Genomic DNA, 21,138 nt, shown 5'->3' with positions numbered 1-21,138 from the left:
GAGGTAGTGCTCTACATTTTACCCATTTGCTCTACATTGTGAGAGGCAGTACTCTACATTTTGAAGATGGAAGGCTGAGAGCTATGGTACTCACTTTGAATCACAGTTAGTAGCATAGCTCTAGGGTTACCCTCTGTCCCCCTTTGTGAGGGACAGTTCCTCTTTGGGTAGTTGTGTCCTGAGGAAAAAAAAATAAAACAGCAAATGTTCTGAGATTTTAGTACAAAATATATTTCCTAAATTTTCTTTAATAGTTGCATAAAACAGTTGTTTTGTATCTGACACACCTAAATGTTATATTAAAATAACATAAGCAACTCAAATGATACAAGAATGAACTTCTATCTGAGCATAAAAGTGAAGTCTTGTACTTTGTGCCAGCTGTGGGTATGTATTATCCTGCAAAATCTCACATTCCTACAAAAATGTCCCATGTTGGGCATTTGAAAAGGTGGCAACCCTAACTTAGAAAGCTGATAGAAGTGTAAATTAAAATGTTTTCCTGAATTAAAAGAAGTCTCTAACTGTAGTGATTACCAGTAGTCATTGAATGTAATCACCCACCAACTTTTCTAAGAAAAATAATGTAATTCTGGGAGGGAGGGAGGGAGCAATATTTTACGCTAAAATCAGGGACAAGTCAATTAAGCGATATGGTAAAAAATTTGAGAAAGACACAATTCCACTCGGTAAGAAGCTAATACCTCCATTATACTTTTGTAACAACTAAAGGGCATAAATCTTTGCTGATTGGCTAATATAGCCCTTCAGTTTAGCCAATCATCACACATCAACATTGTCAAAATGTAAGAGGACAAAGATTGCAGCAGTACTTAGCAGTGAAAACTTAAATGCAGACATACTGATGTCTGTGCTGAATGCTGTTTCCTTTGTAGAAAACTAAAGCCTGATCACTGCACTGTACTTTGCAGACTATTAACCTTTCAGCAGTATATTATTAACTTTTTTGAACAGTACTACTAAAATAACATGTCTGTATGACAGATGACATGTACAATACTGTACAGCTTTAATATTTCAGGTTAAACTTTTCAAATAGCACAAATGATCTCCAGTATACAGCTCTAACAAGAAAGCAGATCTAACATCATACACTTTTAATGTCCTTTATATATTCTGCTGTACCATCTGGATTTTGTCTATGAAACTGTATGTTGTTTAATATATTTGGAACTTGCAGTCTGCTACTATGGTATTTCCTGATGTCATACAGTCTGTTCTGTTGCAAGGTGAATGACTTTTAGGGAGTCTTTTCTATTGTGAATGTTTCCGTATGAAAGCAGTTTTCCCATACTCCCTGCACCTGTTTCTTATCTGTCTGTACCAAGTACTGGACATTTTGTAATACATTCAGTTTAGATGCCATTTTTCCTTGCTTTTCAGCTAAGATCAGTTTAACCCTTTAATACATACATGCTAACAAACAGAAATGTACATGCATCTAAGTGACTATTTTTCCTACATAAATTCTAGCAAACAGAAGTGTACATGCATTTAACTAGCTATATTTTTTTTACATGTACTTTAGCAAACAGAAGTGTACAAGCATTTAGCTAGCTGTATATATATATATATATATATATATATATATATATATATATATATATATATATTCTAATAAATAGAAGTGTATATGCATTTATAAACCTCTAAATATATATATATCTAACAAGTGGGATAGACTCAGTTTAAAACGTTTTTGTGTAGAGTTGTTACCACCATATTTATGATAAATTGTATTCAAACATGACAGAAAACATTTGGTTTTATCTAATTATATTTTACCCACTCATGCAAATGTAAAGATATTAAACGTCATTTACTTAGTAGATGTCATTGCTTTTTCCAGATACAGCACAGTTTTATGGTGCATCTCATAGTTTTGGCTGATATTTATTTTCTGACAGACCTCTTAGCTAACTAGTAACCCAGTGAGATTACTGAACGTAATGGGATGAAATGGGGCGGATGACCAGAACCTCAAGCACGGATGTGCTGTGAAATGCTGATTTTTTAAATGTGTTTTTTAGCTTTAGTGCTTCAGTTCTCTTTACAAACATATTATTCCATGCAATAAACTCAACTGTGGTAATAAAGATTTTATCTGGAATAATTTAAACTGAATTTTATTTAGCTGCATTAGTTTGATTATCCTTGTTTGCAATTATGTCTTTTGACATTGTTATTGCTGCGTCTGATTTCGTAGTTCTTAGCTGCATTCACTGCACAGGTTGCTTTGCCATATGTGCTCTTGTGTTTTATATGTATAGGGTGTCTATTTTCAAAGTTAATTTTAAATTAGGGAACATTTTCTTGTTCTCAGTTAACATTTGAATGCTGATATCGCACAATTCTACTGCTCTGGGCGGGGTTATATTATTATATCTGCACATTTTATGTTAATTAATGTCCAGAGTTTTGGCCAGCTGCACCTACATTTTGTAGGCCTTTGTCCAGGTTTTTGATTTCTCCAGGTTGAGAGATATGGTCCCTGAGTGTGGCATCCATCCTGTGTTGCATCTCTTGGGCCCATTTCATATGTTCTTTAACTACTTCTGTAACAGTTTTTAACTTGTCTTGCAAGTTTCTAGAGTGTCACATTTTTAAATAGGGATTTCTCCTCTTCCCAAGCCTAGTTTTCAAGGCTTAGGAACATCTAAAATATAGTAACGTGAATGAAGTAAATCATTTTGATGATTGTGGTGCATGATAAGAATGTCAGACTCAAGGAGTTAAGTTATAGCAAAAAGAAGATAGAAACGTAACTGATGCAAATCTTACTGCCATGTTCTTTTACTTTCTTTAGGGCAGACCTTTGAGTTTTATTAAAGCACTCCACTAAGCTACTGGTTTAACAGGAGCACCTTAAAGTTTAATTTAAAATATCAGCAAAGTTTGTACATTGCATTGGACATAAACAGAGCTCTCAAATCTGTAATACTTTAGCTATCCCTACCCTGGTGAAAAGTAATTGAAACTTTTTGGCTCTTGGTTTACCACTGAGTTTTTCAGGGGTAGTACAGCAAGAAACTTGGTTGTATAATCAGCAATCAATAGAATAAATTGGCAGACAGCACTATACTTTACTATGGAATTTACATGACCCATGGACTTTCACTTGATTGGGGCTTCAGTAATAGGCATATGCATCAGCAGACCTTTGAACCCATGATTTGCTGTTGTCTTTTGATATTCTCAGCAGGCTGCATAAACATTTTCAATATATTTACATTATACCAGGCCAATATAACCTTGCTAAAATTATGACTTTGGTTTTGTTCATCTCTAAGCATCATCTCAGTATATAGCTATGTGTCAGTTTCATTACAAGTTGTCTAAAAGATTTTTTAGAACTAATATTTGTGCAGTGTTTCATCTCTGTCTTTGCCTACGCTGGACAGAAAGTCATTCCTCAGTTCAAAATATGAGTGTGAGAGTGAGGCCTATGGGAGCATATATTTCTCTTTCTGTTATGACTTAACACATCATCCTCCCAAAGTGCTTTCTTACAAATGTTATTGTTTACCTACAATTCTGTCAAGTGAGGAACACTTTTGTCAGTATACTGATTTGAAGTAGAGAGTGCAATTTCTTAAATTAAGTATATGGTTATAGTGTTTTTTCTTTGCTATTCCTTACCTTACAAAAGGTAACGCATGCCACTAACTTTCTTCTGCTATTGGTTTTGACAATTCCTATAATTTTTAACACTGTAACTTTACCTGCTGCTGAGAGTCATGTTTATGACTAGCCATCTGTTTACTTAGGGACACCTAGAGCTCTGCCTGGGTTCCCTTTCTTCTCTTACTGAATTTATTGCTATGGGTAAAGCACAACAAAAGTCCCAGTATGACCAAATAAAGTTTAATACGAATCAATAAAGCACTGTAGCGCCTCGGCGGTACTCCTTGAAGGCTTATGTTAAGTCGAGGTGCTAGAGTGCTTTATTGATTTGTATTAAACTTTATTTGGTCATACTGGGACTTTTGTAGTGCTTTATATGTTTGGACTATTGTTGTTTGGAGGTTTATTGCTATGGGTGTCTCCACTCTGTCTTCACATAGACATCCTTCATTGCTTTAATGGTTGAAATCTTTTAACAAGATTCCATATCATGCACTATGAGTCCTCCTTTCAGTTTTATTCACTGCCTTAACAACTGGGTGGGTTTCTGGTAAGACACGCCAATAGGTTTCTGATAACACACAGGTTCTTCTATTCCTTCCAAAGACAGATTTTAGTTCTTTATAAAGTTTCTACACCTGTTTATCAGCACTGTGTATTCCTCACAACTTGTTTCAGACTGCTAATGATCCCACTTCTTTTAGAGGTGTATTCAAGATTGGGTATTCTTGACAGTGTCCCAGGCTGCTCATGTCCCCTCCCATTTTTTACTGAAGACAAATTCAGGAAGCAGTGAATCCAATTGTGCTTCTTTCTCCTATAATTTCCACATCACCTTGAATTGAGGGAAGTATTGACCAGATCATTTAGTGCAGCCTTTTGTCATAAACTAAGCTCTTCCTTGCTGAAGAAGGAACTCAACCTTCAATTCCTACCCATAAACTAGTGTAGGCTCATTTAAGAAGGTCCTTAGTACAACATTTACAGGGAATTACTGAAGTTTTGGGATTGTACACCACCTTCCAGACTGCCCCCCCCCCACATCCTTCTAGCAGATATGCATGCTTACTGTTCCTTCCTTCACCAAATCACAGCTGCAAAAGTACTTCTGCTCAGCAGCTCATTTGCAGAAGAGAACTTTCTCACCATAAGACTAAGGTCTTTTCTGCGATTCTTTGGCTGTAATAAATTTTGATCCTAATGAGTAGAATGACATATTTGATGAAACAAGCATATTAACACTTCAGTTTCAAATGTTCTCAATTCAGTTTGAGTGTTTGGCCAAGGCAAACCATGTGGTTGTTCTCTGTCTTCTGAAATATGTGCACAGAGTGCCACATTACGCATCTTAAAACTGGACCTGGCTAAATTAAACATTTGGTAAATAAAATGTTTCAGCTGTGCTGGCTCTATGATGCAGAGGGTTAAAATCCTGATTAACCCAAGCAGCATGAGACAGACTAATGTCCTGGATGCTGGAGGAGTCAGAGGAGAGAGAGCTAGTGAACCCAAATCACCCATCCTGAGGGAGGGAAGTGGTTTGATCCAGTGCAGTGATGGGACTTGCTATAGAGACAGGTACACAGCATGCAGGACATGGGCTGGCGGCATGTATTTGTCTCTGCCAACCCACGCACACACAGCATTCTTAAAGGAGCATGTACAGGAACATGGACATTCATAGGGGAAGACATAGCCTTGAATATGCAGATATGCACATCAAAACACTGAGAGAGGAGTTAGCATCATAAAAAGGAAAATCTCACATTACTGCTTGGATAACAGCCTTGTTACAGCTGGATTTCACCCTGGTGATGGTAGATGAATGGGCATGTTTGTAGATGAGACTCAGTGGTTGGCAGGCATAGGAAGGAAACAATAATAAAAAAGGTTTTAGCTGACAATGTCACAGTTCTGAAATGTTAAGAGGGAAATAGGGAACTCCATCTGAACATACAAATATTCCAGTGGAAATAGACGATGGGTTTGTTGAGTACATCTAATTTTGGTATTGCAGCTGTTCCTGCATGGTCATTATATTATCAATATAATGAAAGAAAATGGGTTTTATGGGCACAAACTGTTTCATTTCACTGCTCTCAAGGACATCTGACACATGTAATTCACAGCATTTTAAAGCATAAAACAATAGTGCATATAAATGAAAGAAATTGAAAAGATATGCTTTTAAAGTAAGCAGGGTTCATTTTAAGATGAAACTTGTGTGACTTAAAAGTACAAAAAAAAAAAAAAGAAGTGAGTTGCTTGATGTAAATTGTAAGTGGATGCTAGCAGGTTCAAACTCATGTTTCCTGAACTCCAGCATAGAGCCATAAATAACCATTAACAAGCGCATTAAACAAGAGACTTTGTTTTATTTTATTGCATTTTTATATCTGAAAAGTAAAAAAAAATATGAAACACCAATTTACTTATTTCTTTGTTGCATTTGTTGACTGGGAAAGTCCAGCTAGGTAGAACAACCCTTTATCAGTACAGGCCCAGGGGGAGAAAGGTCCATGTCCACAATTTAAAAGTATTAGGATTTATTGTCTGTGTGATTTCACAAATTATCTTGATCATTTATTAAACTGCATTTTGGAGCAAACACAGATCTTGACCTTTCTTTTGTATTAATCATATGATCTGCACCACATACCTTCTGATTTACTTTCTGAAGTTACATGAATAACATCAACAACTTTTATTCTTTTGGGATCCCAAATGCAATCTTCCTCCAGACCACTTGGTACCATCCCACAGTCTGGAGGTACCCATGCAGTGTCATATCCATGTTCATGCCAGGTCTTTTGCAAAGGGTGCCCCTGCCTGTCAATCTTTTTGACTTTGCCAACATTAACATGTAACCTCAGGACAACACGTTCACTCTCAGGTAAATCTAAGGGATATCTTCTTGCTTTATTGAAATCGCGGCTCACATAGACACCACGACCAAGCATTCCTTTCTCTGAAGACTGACGGAATCCATTTCTGATGACTGAGTCAGCAGAAGCAGCACTGGTTCCATGAAACATTACATAGATCTTCCCCTCTGTGGGTTCTTGGTAGCTTTCTAGACACGATTCTATGAAACCAGGTGCATCTTCTTCAGCCCACATACTGCTCCTGCTGTGGGCCTTTGCTCCACAAATACTCATAGCTGCAATTCAGTACTTGTTAATAGTTAAGCTGCAATGAAGAAATACAATTCTGGTGTCAGAAAGTTGTCAATTGTTTAGTTGCATATAAATAGTACATTATAAAAACATGTGAGAGGCTAATCAGCCGTATTAGAGCAAAACATTGCTTTAAAGAAATTCCATTGTTTAGAAAATAAAAAAATAACTAGTGCTGTTTATATTAAGCATAAGATATTAAGCATAGAGTACTTTTGGCATAGTCAGCATGACAACTTGATGTATCAGTGAAACTTAACAGTATATTTTCTTTCTTTCTTTCCTAATTTCTTTCTTTCTTTCTTTCTTGGGGCCTCCCTTTGCCCCTCTTCTTATATTAGCTAACAAGAGATGTCGCACCTCAAGGAAAAGGAATGTCACCCTACATAGAAAGGCACATTCATGTACTGGTATAATATAAAAGACAGATGCTAGAAGATATTGACGTACTGATCTACCTTAGTTATTGCCAAACCAGGTAGTTACTGCTAAAATAAAAATATATGGACACCAGTGGGATACATGACATAGAAAAACATTAACTTTTCACAGCAGGGTCATGACAGTCAAATATGACATTATTCTCAAAACCAGGAAACAAAACATGCAAGCCAGTTTATACTTGTATGTAACCTTTGCACCACTGTCTCTTGCCTTTCTAGTTTTTTAAGAACAGCATTTAGAAGGACTTTAATTAAAGGTAGAAAAGAACTGTAGCATCAAAGAGTGATGTAAGACAAAGTAATTAACTAAGATAGATTGAGACAAAGTCGCCCTGATTAAAAGACAATGAGAGAAGACCTCTGCACTTTTTAACTAAAAATCAGTGTTGTAAGTAGTTAATCAAGACTAGGCTATAGTTCATACATAAGAAACAAAGGAGTGATCTCAGTGTCAATCCAAAAAACTGATAAAACGAGCAAAAGTGTGTGAACCAGGTGCAATGCAAAGAAACCAGCCAAACCAGAGAGGCTAGCAGTGGGAAACTGTCAACACATTAATATTACGTCTTTTCATTTCGGATTAAAGAAGTTTTGTCTCAACAGTTGGGCTCCTTGTGCCTTGTATTAACTTTTATAGTTCATACATACCCAGAGTTGCAGCATTTCCTATATGGTTATTCTTAATTGTCAAGGAAGCAAAAATATGTGCACACAGTTACAGCAGATACTGCATGATTATTGTTATATGCAGGAGAAATAAAAATATGTACACAGAGTTACAGCAGATACTGTATGATTATTGTCATCTATATGAGAAACAAAGATATGTGAGTTACTGCATAATTATTGTTACCAGTACATGTAATGAGAGTTACATCAGGTACTGTGTAATTATTATTATTATCTATAGTAGAAACAAAAATAATGTAGACTTTCTAAGAAGAGATTAAGCAAGAAAAAGCAACTGTGGAAGTAAGGGGTTGGTGTACATTGCTATATATGAAGGATGTAATGGATTTTATATTGGGAAAACTGAGAGGGTTTTTAGAAGAAGGATATATGAACACCTGTATGCCATCAGAACTGCCAATGTTAACAATGCTTTGTTTAAACATGCCCTAACTTGCCCCTCATTTACTATATACAGATTTGGGATTTTAGAAATAGTGGAGAAAAATGCCAGAGGGGGAAATTAGCACAATAAAATTGAGGAATGTGAACTGCGATGGCAACTGCGATTAAATGCATGTGAATTACCAGGGATCAACAAACTAGCTTCTATAAAGCCTATTTTAGTTGCTAGAGTGGAAGTTTTATGAAATGTATACAAATTTTTAATGGTTTTTGTATTTTTTTAAGCATGTGATTTGAACTGTATATCAGTGTAATTTCACTTTAAAATTAATTATTTGATTAATTACAAAGGGTATTTAAAGGTGCCTAATGAATTGGATTATGTATTTGATAAAGACAGCATGTCGGCAGATGAAAGTGCTTATATTTGTTTGGATTGTACACTAGAATAAAGACTGTCGTAACTTTTATTTGGTTTTGACATCATTCTTCAGAGGGAATACAGCTCCATTTCTGGATTTTGGTTTAGATTAAAAAGCTAGTTATAAAGTAATGGATTTCCAAACCAGGAAGAAATGAAAGCAGAGGTGAATGCTTAATTACCATGTTTAGGGGACGAGGTTACCCTACTGACTTGATAGAAGCCTTAGTAGAAGAGGTCCAATATAAAAGGACAAATGGGATAATGTCACTCATCCTGCAGAGTTTAGTAGCTCAAGATGAGATACAAGATAGCCGTGATTGTTTACTACCATTGCCCCAATCCCAGTTACCCTATAGGGAAGTAAATCAGGTAAATACAAATACCAACTTTAACCTTAATCTAATTACAATGCTCAACATGAACAGTACAATCATGTAACATATTATATTTAAAAACTGGGAACTAATAAGCAATGATATTTTCCTTTTAGACAAGCTAGGTTCATGTCCAAAAATAGTGTTTAGAAGGGGTAGTAACCTAAAGAACCTCTTGGAAAGTAAAAATATAGAGTTTAGTAAGCAAACAGGTATGCAGAGATGTGGGATGTGTAAATTTTGTAAGCATATGGATATAGGGAGTACCTTCATAGGTTCATAGGTTAGTACTAGGCTATTGGCCCTAGGGCCTATACAAGCCTAGTCATAACAATTCCCTGGCTATTTCTTCCCACAATATTTACTTCCCTGGAACCCTGTCTAGCAGGTCGACTGAGTGATCCCTGGGGTGAATTTCCTATCTCCCATCCAGTCGTCAAGGTTCCTTTTGAAGAGGGCCAAAGAGCCACTCTGCTTGACATGTATGGGCAGTCTATTCCAGAGTCTGGGGAGTCTCTGGGTCAGGAACCTATCCCTCCAACAAGTTTTGTTCATTGTGATGACAAGGTTTAGATCGCTGGAGCATGTGACTCTGAGAGTCTGGGATTTCTTTAAGTGTAGCATGTCCAACAGCTCTAGGTTTGACATGGCCTTGTATGTTAAGCAGAGATCGCCTCTGAGTAGATGATATGTGACAGAGTATAGCTGGAGTTTTTTTAGATGGTCAGCATAGGGCATCTGCTGTAGGCCTGTGATTCTTTTAGTGAGGTGTTTCTGTGGCCTTTCCAGTTGTTGCAGATGTCTTGAGAGGTACATACCAAACAGGGCATTGTATTCTATAAAGGGTCTAATGAGGGATGAGTACAGTGGGACAATGACCTCCTTTTTTCTGGATGAAAAGCCCTTAGTGATGAGGTGTGCCACATAGAAGGATTTCCTGACTGTTGTGGCAATGTGGTTATCGAAGGTGAGACCACTGTCCACCTGTGTCCCTAAGTCTCTTATCACACTTTCGATGTTTAGTGTGCTGCCACCTATGTGGTAATTCAAGGGTAAATGTTTTTTCCCAAAGGGGGATAACTATTCATTTCTTGGCATTGAACTTGGGCCCATGGCTCTGGCACCAAGCATCTGTGTCTGTAAGGCCCCTTTGTAGATTATCCACATCAATTGGGCATTCAATAATGGCTCCCAGTTTGCAGTCATCTGTGAACTTTGTTAGCCAGAGTCCCTTAGTGTTGGCCTGTACTTCAAAGAAGTAGATGCCAAACAAGAGCGGTCCCAGGACTGAACCCTGAAGTACTCCACTAGTCACTTGACTGGAGCTGGATTTGGAGTGGGCTACTTTTACAGTGCGGGATCTGTCAGTAAGCCAGTTGGCAACCCATCGAGTGATGTAGGGATTAATGCCCAGCATAGTAAGTTTATCTATGATTCCAGAGTGGGGGATGGTGTCGAAGGCCTTGGCTAGGTCCAGATAGGCTGTGTGGACCGCCTTACCCTTGTCCACAGCTCTGGAGACTGATTTGAAGAAGTCAATCAGATTCAGGAGACAAGATCGGCCCTTCATGAACCCAAACTGGGTGGGGTCCAGTGTTTGAAGGTTGCCAATGTCTTTGTTTACAAGTTCTATGATAATACATTCCATGGCCTTGAAGTGAAAGGTAAAAGTTTTAAATTAAAAGAAAAATGTACATGTAATTCAAACTTAGTTGTTTATCTAGCTAAGTGCAAATTTTGTTCAGCATTTTATATAGGCTCCGTGAAAGGGTGTATGAACCCCTATATGCAATAGAAAAGGGAAAAGCCGATAATGCTCTAGCGAAGCACTCTGAGATGACAGGGGGACATTATTTTATTTTTAGAGTGTTAGACCAAGTACAGTTAGATGGGAGAAGTGAACCAGTTATGTTACTATTAGAGGAGCTAGAACTGTGTTGGCAATTGATGCTGAATGCCTTTAGTTACCAAGGCATAAATTAAGCATGTATTATCACTTGTTTACTTAAATTAAAAAGTTTAAAAAGATAAATTATTCTCTTGATAAAATATAGCTTATGAAGTTTATTTACTTTTACATTTTTTTACTCTATGATTATCTAGTTTATAGTGTATACAGTTTTACTTTTAAAGTGTATAATAGTTAAATGTGTGTTTTAAAATCTTTATGACATATTTCCTGGTTGTTCGGGAGAACACAGATTGATTGTTGCAAATCATGTGATAATTATGGTATGATTTTTAAATTCCTTGTCTTATTTTAACATCGATATCTGAAGAAGTTTATGTACCACAAAACGAAAAACGCTCCATTAAACTATTTTTTCACTCGTAGTTCGGTCTCTCTGGAATTTTGCAGTTTCCAGTATAGTATAAAAGACAGATGCTTGAAGATACTGGCTTACTGATCTACCTTAGTTATTGCCAAACCATGTAGTTACTGCTAAAATTGAAAATATTTGAATATTTGTAAACTAGTGGGGCGCATGATATAGAAAAACACTGACTCTTCACAGCAGGGTCATGACAGTCAAATATGACATTATTCTCAAAACCAGGAAACAAAACATGCAAGTCAGTTTATAGTTGTATGTAACCTTTGCACCTCTGTCTCTTGCCTTTCTAGGTTTTTAAGAACAGCATTTAGAAGGACTTTAATTTAACTTTTTAACTAAAAATCAGTGTTGAAGAAAAAGAAAACCTCGGACTCACCACGAAAGGCTTTAGTAAAATATAAAAATCAGCTTTATTGGGTAAGCGCTTTCGCGTACCAAAAAGATACGCTTCCTCAGACCATAAGTTAAAACATTGCCATTGCTTCCTTTTATACAAAATAGCACCATCATCAAAAGCATCATCATCAAAAGCATCACAAGCAATAAATTAATTAGATAATAAACCAATTAACTGATATAATTAGTAGCTTTAGAATCCTTCAAGTAACAGTGTCATAAAAACATTCACTACTAGATAAATGAATAAGCAGGTATATTTCATCAAATATGTATGTTAAATAAAAATAAAAATCAGTGTTGTAAATAGTTAATGAAGACTGGGCTATAGTTCATACATACCCGGAGTTGCAGCATTTCCTATATGGTTATTCTTATTTGTCAAGGAAACAAAAATATGTGCACACAGTTACAGCAGATACTGTATGATTATTGTTATATACAGGAGAAATAAAAATATGTGCACACAGTTACAGCAGATACTGTATGATTATTGTTATATACAGGAGAAATAAAAATATGTACACAGAGTTACAGCAGATACTGTATGATTATTGTTATATACAGGAGAAATAAAAATATGTACACAGAGTTACAGCAGATACTGTATGATTATTGTTATATACAGGAGAAATAAAAATATGTACACAGAGTTACAGCAGATACTGCATGATTATTGTTATATACAGGAGAAATAAAAATATATACACAGAGTTACAGCAGATATTGCATGATTATTGTTATATAAAGGAGAAATAAAAATATATACACAGAGTTACAGCAGATACTGCATGATTATTGTTATATACAGGAGAAATAAAAATACATACACAGAGTTACAGCAGATACTGCATGATTATTGTTATATACAGGAGAAATAAAAATATATACACAGAGTTACAGCAGATACTGCATGATTATTGTTATATACAGGAGAAATAAAAATATATACACAGAGTTACAGCAGATACTGCATGATTATTGTTATATACAGGAGAAATAAAAATATATACACAGAGTTACAGCAGATACTGCATGATTATTGTTATATACAGGAGAAATAAAAATATATACACAGAGTTACAGCAGATACTGCATGATTATTGTTATATACAGGAGAAATAAATTATATACACAGAGTTACAGCAGATACTGCATGATTATTGTTATATACAGGAGAAATAAAAATATATACACAGAGTTACAGCAGATACTGCATGATTATTGTTATATATATGAGAAACAAAAATATGTGAGTTACTGCATATTTATTGTTACCAGTACATGTACTGAGAGTTACATCAGGTACTGTATAATTATTGTTACTAGTACATGTACTGAGAGTTACATCAGGTACTGTATAATTATTGTTACCAGTACATGTACCGAGAGTTACATCAGGTACTGTATAATTATTGTTACCAGTACATGTACTGAGAGTTACATCAGGTACTGTATAATTATTGTTACCAGTACATGTACTGAGAGTTACATCAGGTACTGTATAATTATTGTTACCAGTACATGTACCGAGTTACATCAGGTACTGTATAATTATTGTTACCAGTACATGTACTGAGAGTTACATCAGGTACTGTATAATTATTGTTACCAGTACATGTACTGAGAGTTACATCAGGTACTGTATAATTATTGTTACCAGTACATGTACTGAGAGTTACATCAGGTACTGTATAATTATTGTTACCAGTACATGTACTGAGAGTTACATCAGGTACTGTATAATTATTGTTACCAGTACATGTACTGAGAGTTACATCAGGTACTGTATAACTATTGTTACCAGTACATGTACCGAGAGTTACATCAGGTACTGTATAATTATTGTTACCAGTACATGTACTGAGAGTTACATCAGGTACTGTATAATTATTGTTACCAGTACATGTACCGAGAGTTACATCAGGTACTGTATAATTATTGTTACCAGTACATGTACCGAGAGTTACATCAGGTACTGTATAATTATCGTTACCAGTACATGTACTGAGAGTTACATCAGGTACTGTATAATTATTGTTACCAGTACATGTACTGAGAGTTACATCAGGTACTGTATAATTATTGTTACCAGTACATGTACTGAGAGTTACATCAGGTACTGTATAATTATTGTTACCAGTACATGTACCGAGAGTTACATCAGGTACTGTATAATTATTGTTACCAGTACATGTACCGAGAGTTACATCAGGTACTGTATAATTATTGTTACCAGTACATGTACTGAGAGTTACATCAGGTACTGTATAATTATTGTTACCAGTACATGTACTGAGAGTTACATCAGGTACTGTATAATTATTGTTACCAGTACATGTACCGAGAGTTACATCAGGTACTGTATAATTATTGTTACCAGTACATGTACCGAGAGTTACATCAGGTACTATATAATTATTGTTACCAGTACATGTACTGAGAGTTACATCAGGTACTGTATAATTATTGTTACTAGTACATGTGCGAGAGTTACATCAGGTACTGTATAATTATTGTTACCAGTACATGTACTGAGAGTTACATCAGGTACTGTATAATTATTGTTACCAGTACATGTACTGAGAGTTACATCAGGTACTGTATAATTATTGTTACCAGTACATGTACTGAGAGTTACATCAGGTACTGTATAATTATTGTTACCAGTACATGTACCGAGAGTTACATCAGGTACTGTATAATTATTGTTACCAGTACATGTACTGAGAGTTACATCAGGTACTGTATAATTATTGTTACCAGTACATGTACTGAGAGTTACATCAGGTACTGTATAATTATTGTTACCAGTACATGTACCGAGAGTTACATCAGGTACTGACTAATTATTGTTACCAGTACATGTACTGAGAGTTACATCAGGTACTGTATAATTATTGTTACCAGTACATGTACTGAGAGTTACATCAGGTACTGTATAATTATTGTTACCAGTACATGTACTGAGAGTTACATCAGGTACTGTATAATTATTGTTACCAGTACATGTACTGAGAGTTACATCAGGTACTGTATAATTATTGTTACCAGTACATGTACCGAGAGTTACATCAGGTACTGTATAATTATTGTTACTAGTACATGTACTGAGAGTTACATCAGGTACTGTATAATTATTGTTACCAGTACATGTACTGAGAGTTACATCAGGTACTGTATAATTATTGTTACTAGTACATGTACCGAGAGTTACATCAGGTACTGTATAATTATTGTTACCAGTACATGTACCGAGAGTTACATCAGGTACTGTATAATTATTGTTACCAGTACATGTACTGAGAGTTACATCAGGTACTGTATAATTATTGTTACCAGTACATGTACTGAGAGTTACATCAGGTACTGTATAATTATTGTTACCAGTACATGTACTGAGAGTTACATCAGGTACTGTATAATTATTGTTACCAGTACATGTACCGAGAGTTACATCAGGTACTGTATAATTATTGTTACCAGTACATGTACTGAGAGTTACATCAGGTACTGTATAATTATTGTTACTAGTACATGTACCGAGAGTTACATCAGGTACTGTATAATTATTGTTACCAGTACATGTACCGAGAGTTACATCAGGTACTGTATAATTATTGTTACTAGTACATGTACCGAGAGTTACATCAGGTACTGTATAATTATTGTTACCAGTACATGTACTGAGAGTTACATCAGGTACTGTATAATTATTGTTACCAGTACATGTACCGAGAGTTACATCAGGTACTGTATAATTATTGTTACCAGTACATGTACTGAGAGTTACATCAGGTACTGTATAATTATTGTTACCAGTACATGTACTGAGAGTTACATCAGGTACTGTATAATTATTGTTACCAGTACATGTACTGAGAGTTACATCAGGTACTGTATAATTATTGTTACCAGTACATGTACTGAGAGTTACATCAGGTACTGTATAATTATTGTTACCAGTACATGTACTGAGAGTTACATCAGGTACTGTATAATTATTGTTACCGGTACATGTACTGAGAGTTACATCAGGTACTGTATAATTATTGTTACCGGTACATGTACCGAGAGTTACATCAGGTACTGTATAATTATTGTTACCGGTACATGTACCGAGAGTTACATCAGGTACTGTATAATTATTGTTACCAGTACATGTACTGAGAGTTACATCAGGTACTGTATAATTATTGTTACCAGTACATGTACTGAGAGTTACATCAGGTACTGTATAATTATTGTTACCAGTACATGTACTGAGAGTTACATCAGGTACTGTATAATTATTGTTACCAGTACATGTACTGAGAGTTACATCAGGTACTGTATAATTATTGTTACCAGTACATGTACCGAGAGTTACATCAGGTACTGTATAATTATTGTTACCAGTAAATGTACTGAGAGTTACATCAGGTACTGTATAATTATTGTTACCAGTACATGTACTGAGAGTTACATCAGGTACTGTATAATTATTGTTACCAGTACATGTACCGAGAGTTACATCAGGTACTGTATAATTATTGTTACCAGTACATGTACCGAGAGTTACATCAGGTACTGTATAATTATTGTTACCAGTACATGTACTGAGAGTTACATCAGGTACTGTATAATTATTGTTACCAGTACATGTACTGAGAGTTACATCAGGTACTGTATAATTATTGTTACCAGTACATGTACTGAGAGTTACATCAGGTACTGTATAATTATTGTTACCAGTACATGTACTGAGAGATACATCAGGTACTGTATAATTATTGTTACCAGTACATGTACTGAGAGTTACATCAGGTACTGTATAATTATTGTTACCAGTACATGTACTGAGAGTTACATCAGGTACTGTATAATTATTGTTACCAGTACATGTACTGAGAGTTACATCAGGTACTGTATAATTATTGTTACCAGTACATGTACTGAGAGTTACATCAGGTACTGTATAATTATTGTTACCAGTACATGTACTGAGAGTTACATCAGGTACTGTATAATTATTGTTACTAGTACATGTACCGAGAGTTACATCAGGTACTGTATAATTATTGTTACCAGTACATGTACCGAGAGTTACATCAGGTACTGTATAATTATTGTTACCAGTACATGTACTGAGAGTTACATCAGGTACTGTATAATTATTGTTACCAGTACATGTACTGAGAGTTACATCAGGTACTGTATAATTATTGTTACCAGTACATGTACTGAGAGTTACATCAGGTACTGTATAATTATTGTTACCAGTACATGTACCGAGAGTTACATCAGGTACTGTATAATTATTGTTACCAGTAAATGTACTGAGAGTTACATCAGGTACTGTATAATTATTGTTACCAGTACATGTACTGAGAGTTACATCAGGTACTGTATAATTATTGTTACCAGTACATGTACCGAGAGTTACATCAGGTACTGTATAATTATTGTTACCAGTACATGTACCGAGAGTTACATCAGGTACTGTATAATTATTGTTACCAGTACATGTACTGAGAGTTACATCAGGTACTGTATAATTATTGTTACCAGTACATGTACTGAGAGTTACATCAGGTACTGTATAATTATTGTTACCAGTACATGTACTGAGAGTTACATCAGGTACTGTATAATTATTGTTACCAGTACATGTACTGAGAGATACATCAGGTACTGTATAATTATTGTTACCAGTACATGTACTGAGAGTTACATCAGGTACTGTATAATTATTGTTACCAGTACATGTACTGAGAGTTACATCAGGTACTGTATAATTATTGTTACCAGTACATGTACTGAGAGTTACATCAGGTACTGTATAATTATTGTTACCAGTACATGTACTGAGAGTTACATCAGGTACTGTATAATTATTGTTACCAGTACATGTACTGAGAGTTACATCAGGTACTGTATAATTATTGTTACTAGTACATGTACCGAGAGTTACATCAGGTACTGTATAATTATTGTTACCAGTACATGTACCGAGAGTTACATCAGGTACTGTATAATTATTGTTACCAGTACATGTACTGAGAGTTACATCAGGTACTGTATAATTATTGTTACCAGTACATGTACTGAGAGTTACATCAGGTACTGTATAATTATTGTTACCAGTACATGTACTGAGAGTTACATCAGGTACTGTATAATTATTGTTACCAGTACATGTACCGAGAGTTACATCAGGTACTGTATAATTATTGTTACCAGTACATGTACTGAGAGTTACATCAGGTACTATATAATTATTGTTACCAGTACATGTACTGAGAGTTACATCAGGTACTGTATAACTATTGTTACCAGTACATGTACCGAGAGTTACATCAGGTACTGTATAATTATTGTTACCAGTACATGTACCGAGAGTTACATCAGGTACTGTATAATTATTGTTACCAGTACATGTACTGAGAGTTACATCAGGTACTGTATAATTATTGTTACCAGTACATGTACCGAGAGTTACATCAGGTACTGTATAATTATTGTTACCAGTACATGTACCGAGAGTTACATCAGGTACTGTATAATTATTGTTACCAGTACATGTACTGAGAGTTACATCAGGTACTGTATAATTATTGTTACCAGTACATGTACTGAGAGTTACATCAGGTACTGTATAATTATTGTTACCAGTAAATGTACTGAGAGTTACATCAGGTACTGTATAATTATTGTTACCAGTACATGTACTGAGAGTTACATCAAGTACTGTATAATTATTGTTACCAGTACATGTACCGAGAGTTACATCAGGTACTGTATAATTATTGTTACCAGTACATGTACTGAGAGTTACATCAGGTACTGTATAATTATTGTTACCAGTACATGTACCGAGAGTTACATCAGGTACTGTATAATTATTGTTACCAGTACATGTACTGAGAGTTACATCAGGTACTGTATAATTATTGTTACCAGTACATGTACTGAGAGTTACATCAGGTACTGTATAATTATTGTTACCAGTACATGTACCGAGAGTTACATCAGGTACTGTATAATTATTGTTACCAGTACATGTACCGAGAGTTACATCAGGTACTGTATAATTATTGTTACCAGTACATGTACCGAGAGTTACATCAGGTACTGTATAATTATTGTTACCAGTACATGTACTGAGAGTTACATCAGGTACTGTATAATTATTGTTACCAGTACATGTACCGAGAGTTACATCAGGTACTGTATAATTATTGTTACCAGTACATGTACCGAGAGTTACATCAGGTACTGTATAATTATTGTTACCAGTACATGTACTGAGAGTTACATCAGGTACTGTATAATTATTGTTACCAGTACATGTACTGAGAGGTACATCAGGTACTGTATAATTATTGTTACCAGTACATGTACCGAGAGTTACATCAGGTACTGTATAATTATTGTTACCAGTACATGTACTGAGAGTTACATCAGGTACTGTATAATTATTGTTACCAGTACATGTACTGAGAGTTACATCAGGTACTGTATAATTATTGTTACCAGTACATGTACCGAGAGTTACATCAGGTACTGTATAATTATTGTTACCAGTACATGTACTGAGAGTTACATCAGGTACTGTATAATTATTGTTACTAGTACATGTACCGAGAGTTACATCAGGTACTGTATAATTATTGTTACCAGTACATGTACTGAGAGTTACATCAGGTACTGTATAATTATTGTTACCAGTACATGTACTGAGAGTTACATCAGGTACTGTATAATTATTGTTACCAGTACATGTACTGAGAGTTACATCAGGTACTGTATAATTATTGTTACCAGAACATGTACCGAGAGTTACATCAGGTACTGTATAATTATTGTTACCAGTACATGTACCGAGAGTTACATCAGGTACTGTATAATTATTGTTACCAGTACATGTACCGAGAGTTACATCAGGTACTGTATAATTATTGTTACCAGTACATGTACTGAGAGTTACATCAGGTACTGTATAATTATTGTTACCAGTACATGTACTGAGAGTTACATCAGGTACTGTATAATTATTGTTACCAGTACATGTACCGAGAGTTACATCAGGTACTGTATAATTATTGTTACCAGTACATGTACTGAGAGTTACATCAGGTACTGTATAATTATTGTTACCAGTACATGTACTGAGAGTTACATCAGGTACTGTATAATTATTGTTACCAGTACATGTACTGAGAGTTACATCAGGTACTGTATAATTATTGTTACCAGTACATGTACCGAGAGTTACATCAGGTACTGTATAATTATTGTTACCAGTACATGTACTGAGAGTTACATCAGGTACTGTATAATTATTGTTACCAGTACATGTACTGAGAGTTACATCAGGTACTGTATAATTATTGTTACCAGTACATGTACTGAGAGTTACATCAGGTACTGTATAATTATTGTTACCAGTACATGTACTGAGAGTTACATCAGGTACTGTATAATTATTGTTACCAGTACATGTACTGAGAGTTACATCAGGTACTGTATAATTATTGTTACCAGTACATGTACTGAGAGTTACATCAGGTACTGTATAATTATTGTTACCAGTACATGTACCGAGAGTTACATCAGGTACTGTATAATTATTGTTACCAGTACATGTACTGAGAGTTACATCAGGTACTGTATAATTATTGTTACCAGTACATGTACTGAGAGTTACATCAGGTACTGTATAATTATTGTTACCAGTACATGTACTGAGAGTTACATCAGGTACTGTATAATTATTGTTACCAGTACATGTACTGAGAGTTACATCAGGTACTGTATAATTATTGTTACCAGTACATGTACTGAGAGTTACATCAGGTACTGTATAATTATTGTTACCAGTACATGTACCGAGAGTTACATCAGGTACTGTATAATTATTGTTACCAGTACATGTACTGAGAGTTACATCAGGTACTGTATAATTATTGTTACCAGTACATGTACCGAGAGTTACATCAGGTACTGTATAATTATTGTTACCAGTACATGTACTGAGAGTTACATCAGGTACTGTATAATTATTGTTACCAGTACATGTACTGAGAGTTACATCAGGTACTGTATAATTATTGTTACCAGTACATGTACTGAGAGTTACATCAGGTACTGTATAATTATTGTTACCAGTACATGTACTGAGAGTTACATCAGGTACTGTATAATTATTGTTACCAGTACATGTACTGAGAGTTACATCAGGTACTGTATAATTATTGTTACCAGTACATGTACTGAGAGTTACATCAG

General features: G+C 35.2%; 1 protein-coding gene across 1 annotated transcript in view; it reads right to left on the bottom strand.

Moving 5' to 3' along the window:
* LOC122808521 overlaps positions 1–21,138 on the bottom strand; it is a 547,157-nt gene that overhangs the window by 91,783 nt on the left and 434,236 nt on the right. Inside the window, 1 exon segment of the mRNA XM_044079475.1 lies at positions 6,339–6,805. Coding sequence (XP_043935410.1) covers positions 6,339–6,805 — 467 coding nt within the window.

The sequence above is a fragment of the Protopterus annectens genome, chromosome 8.part0 (genome assembly GCF_019279795.1).
Source record: "Protopterus annectens isolate FY-2018-M chromosome 8.part0, PAN1.0, whole genome shotgun sequence".
In the NCBI taxonomy this organism is placed as follows: domain Eukaryota; kingdom Metazoa; phylum Chordata; order Ceratodontiformes; family Protopteridae; genus Protopterus; species Protopterus annectens.
The sequence above is the reverse complement of the archived record's forward strand: the minus strand, read 5'-3'. Positions and strand labels throughout refer to the sequence as shown.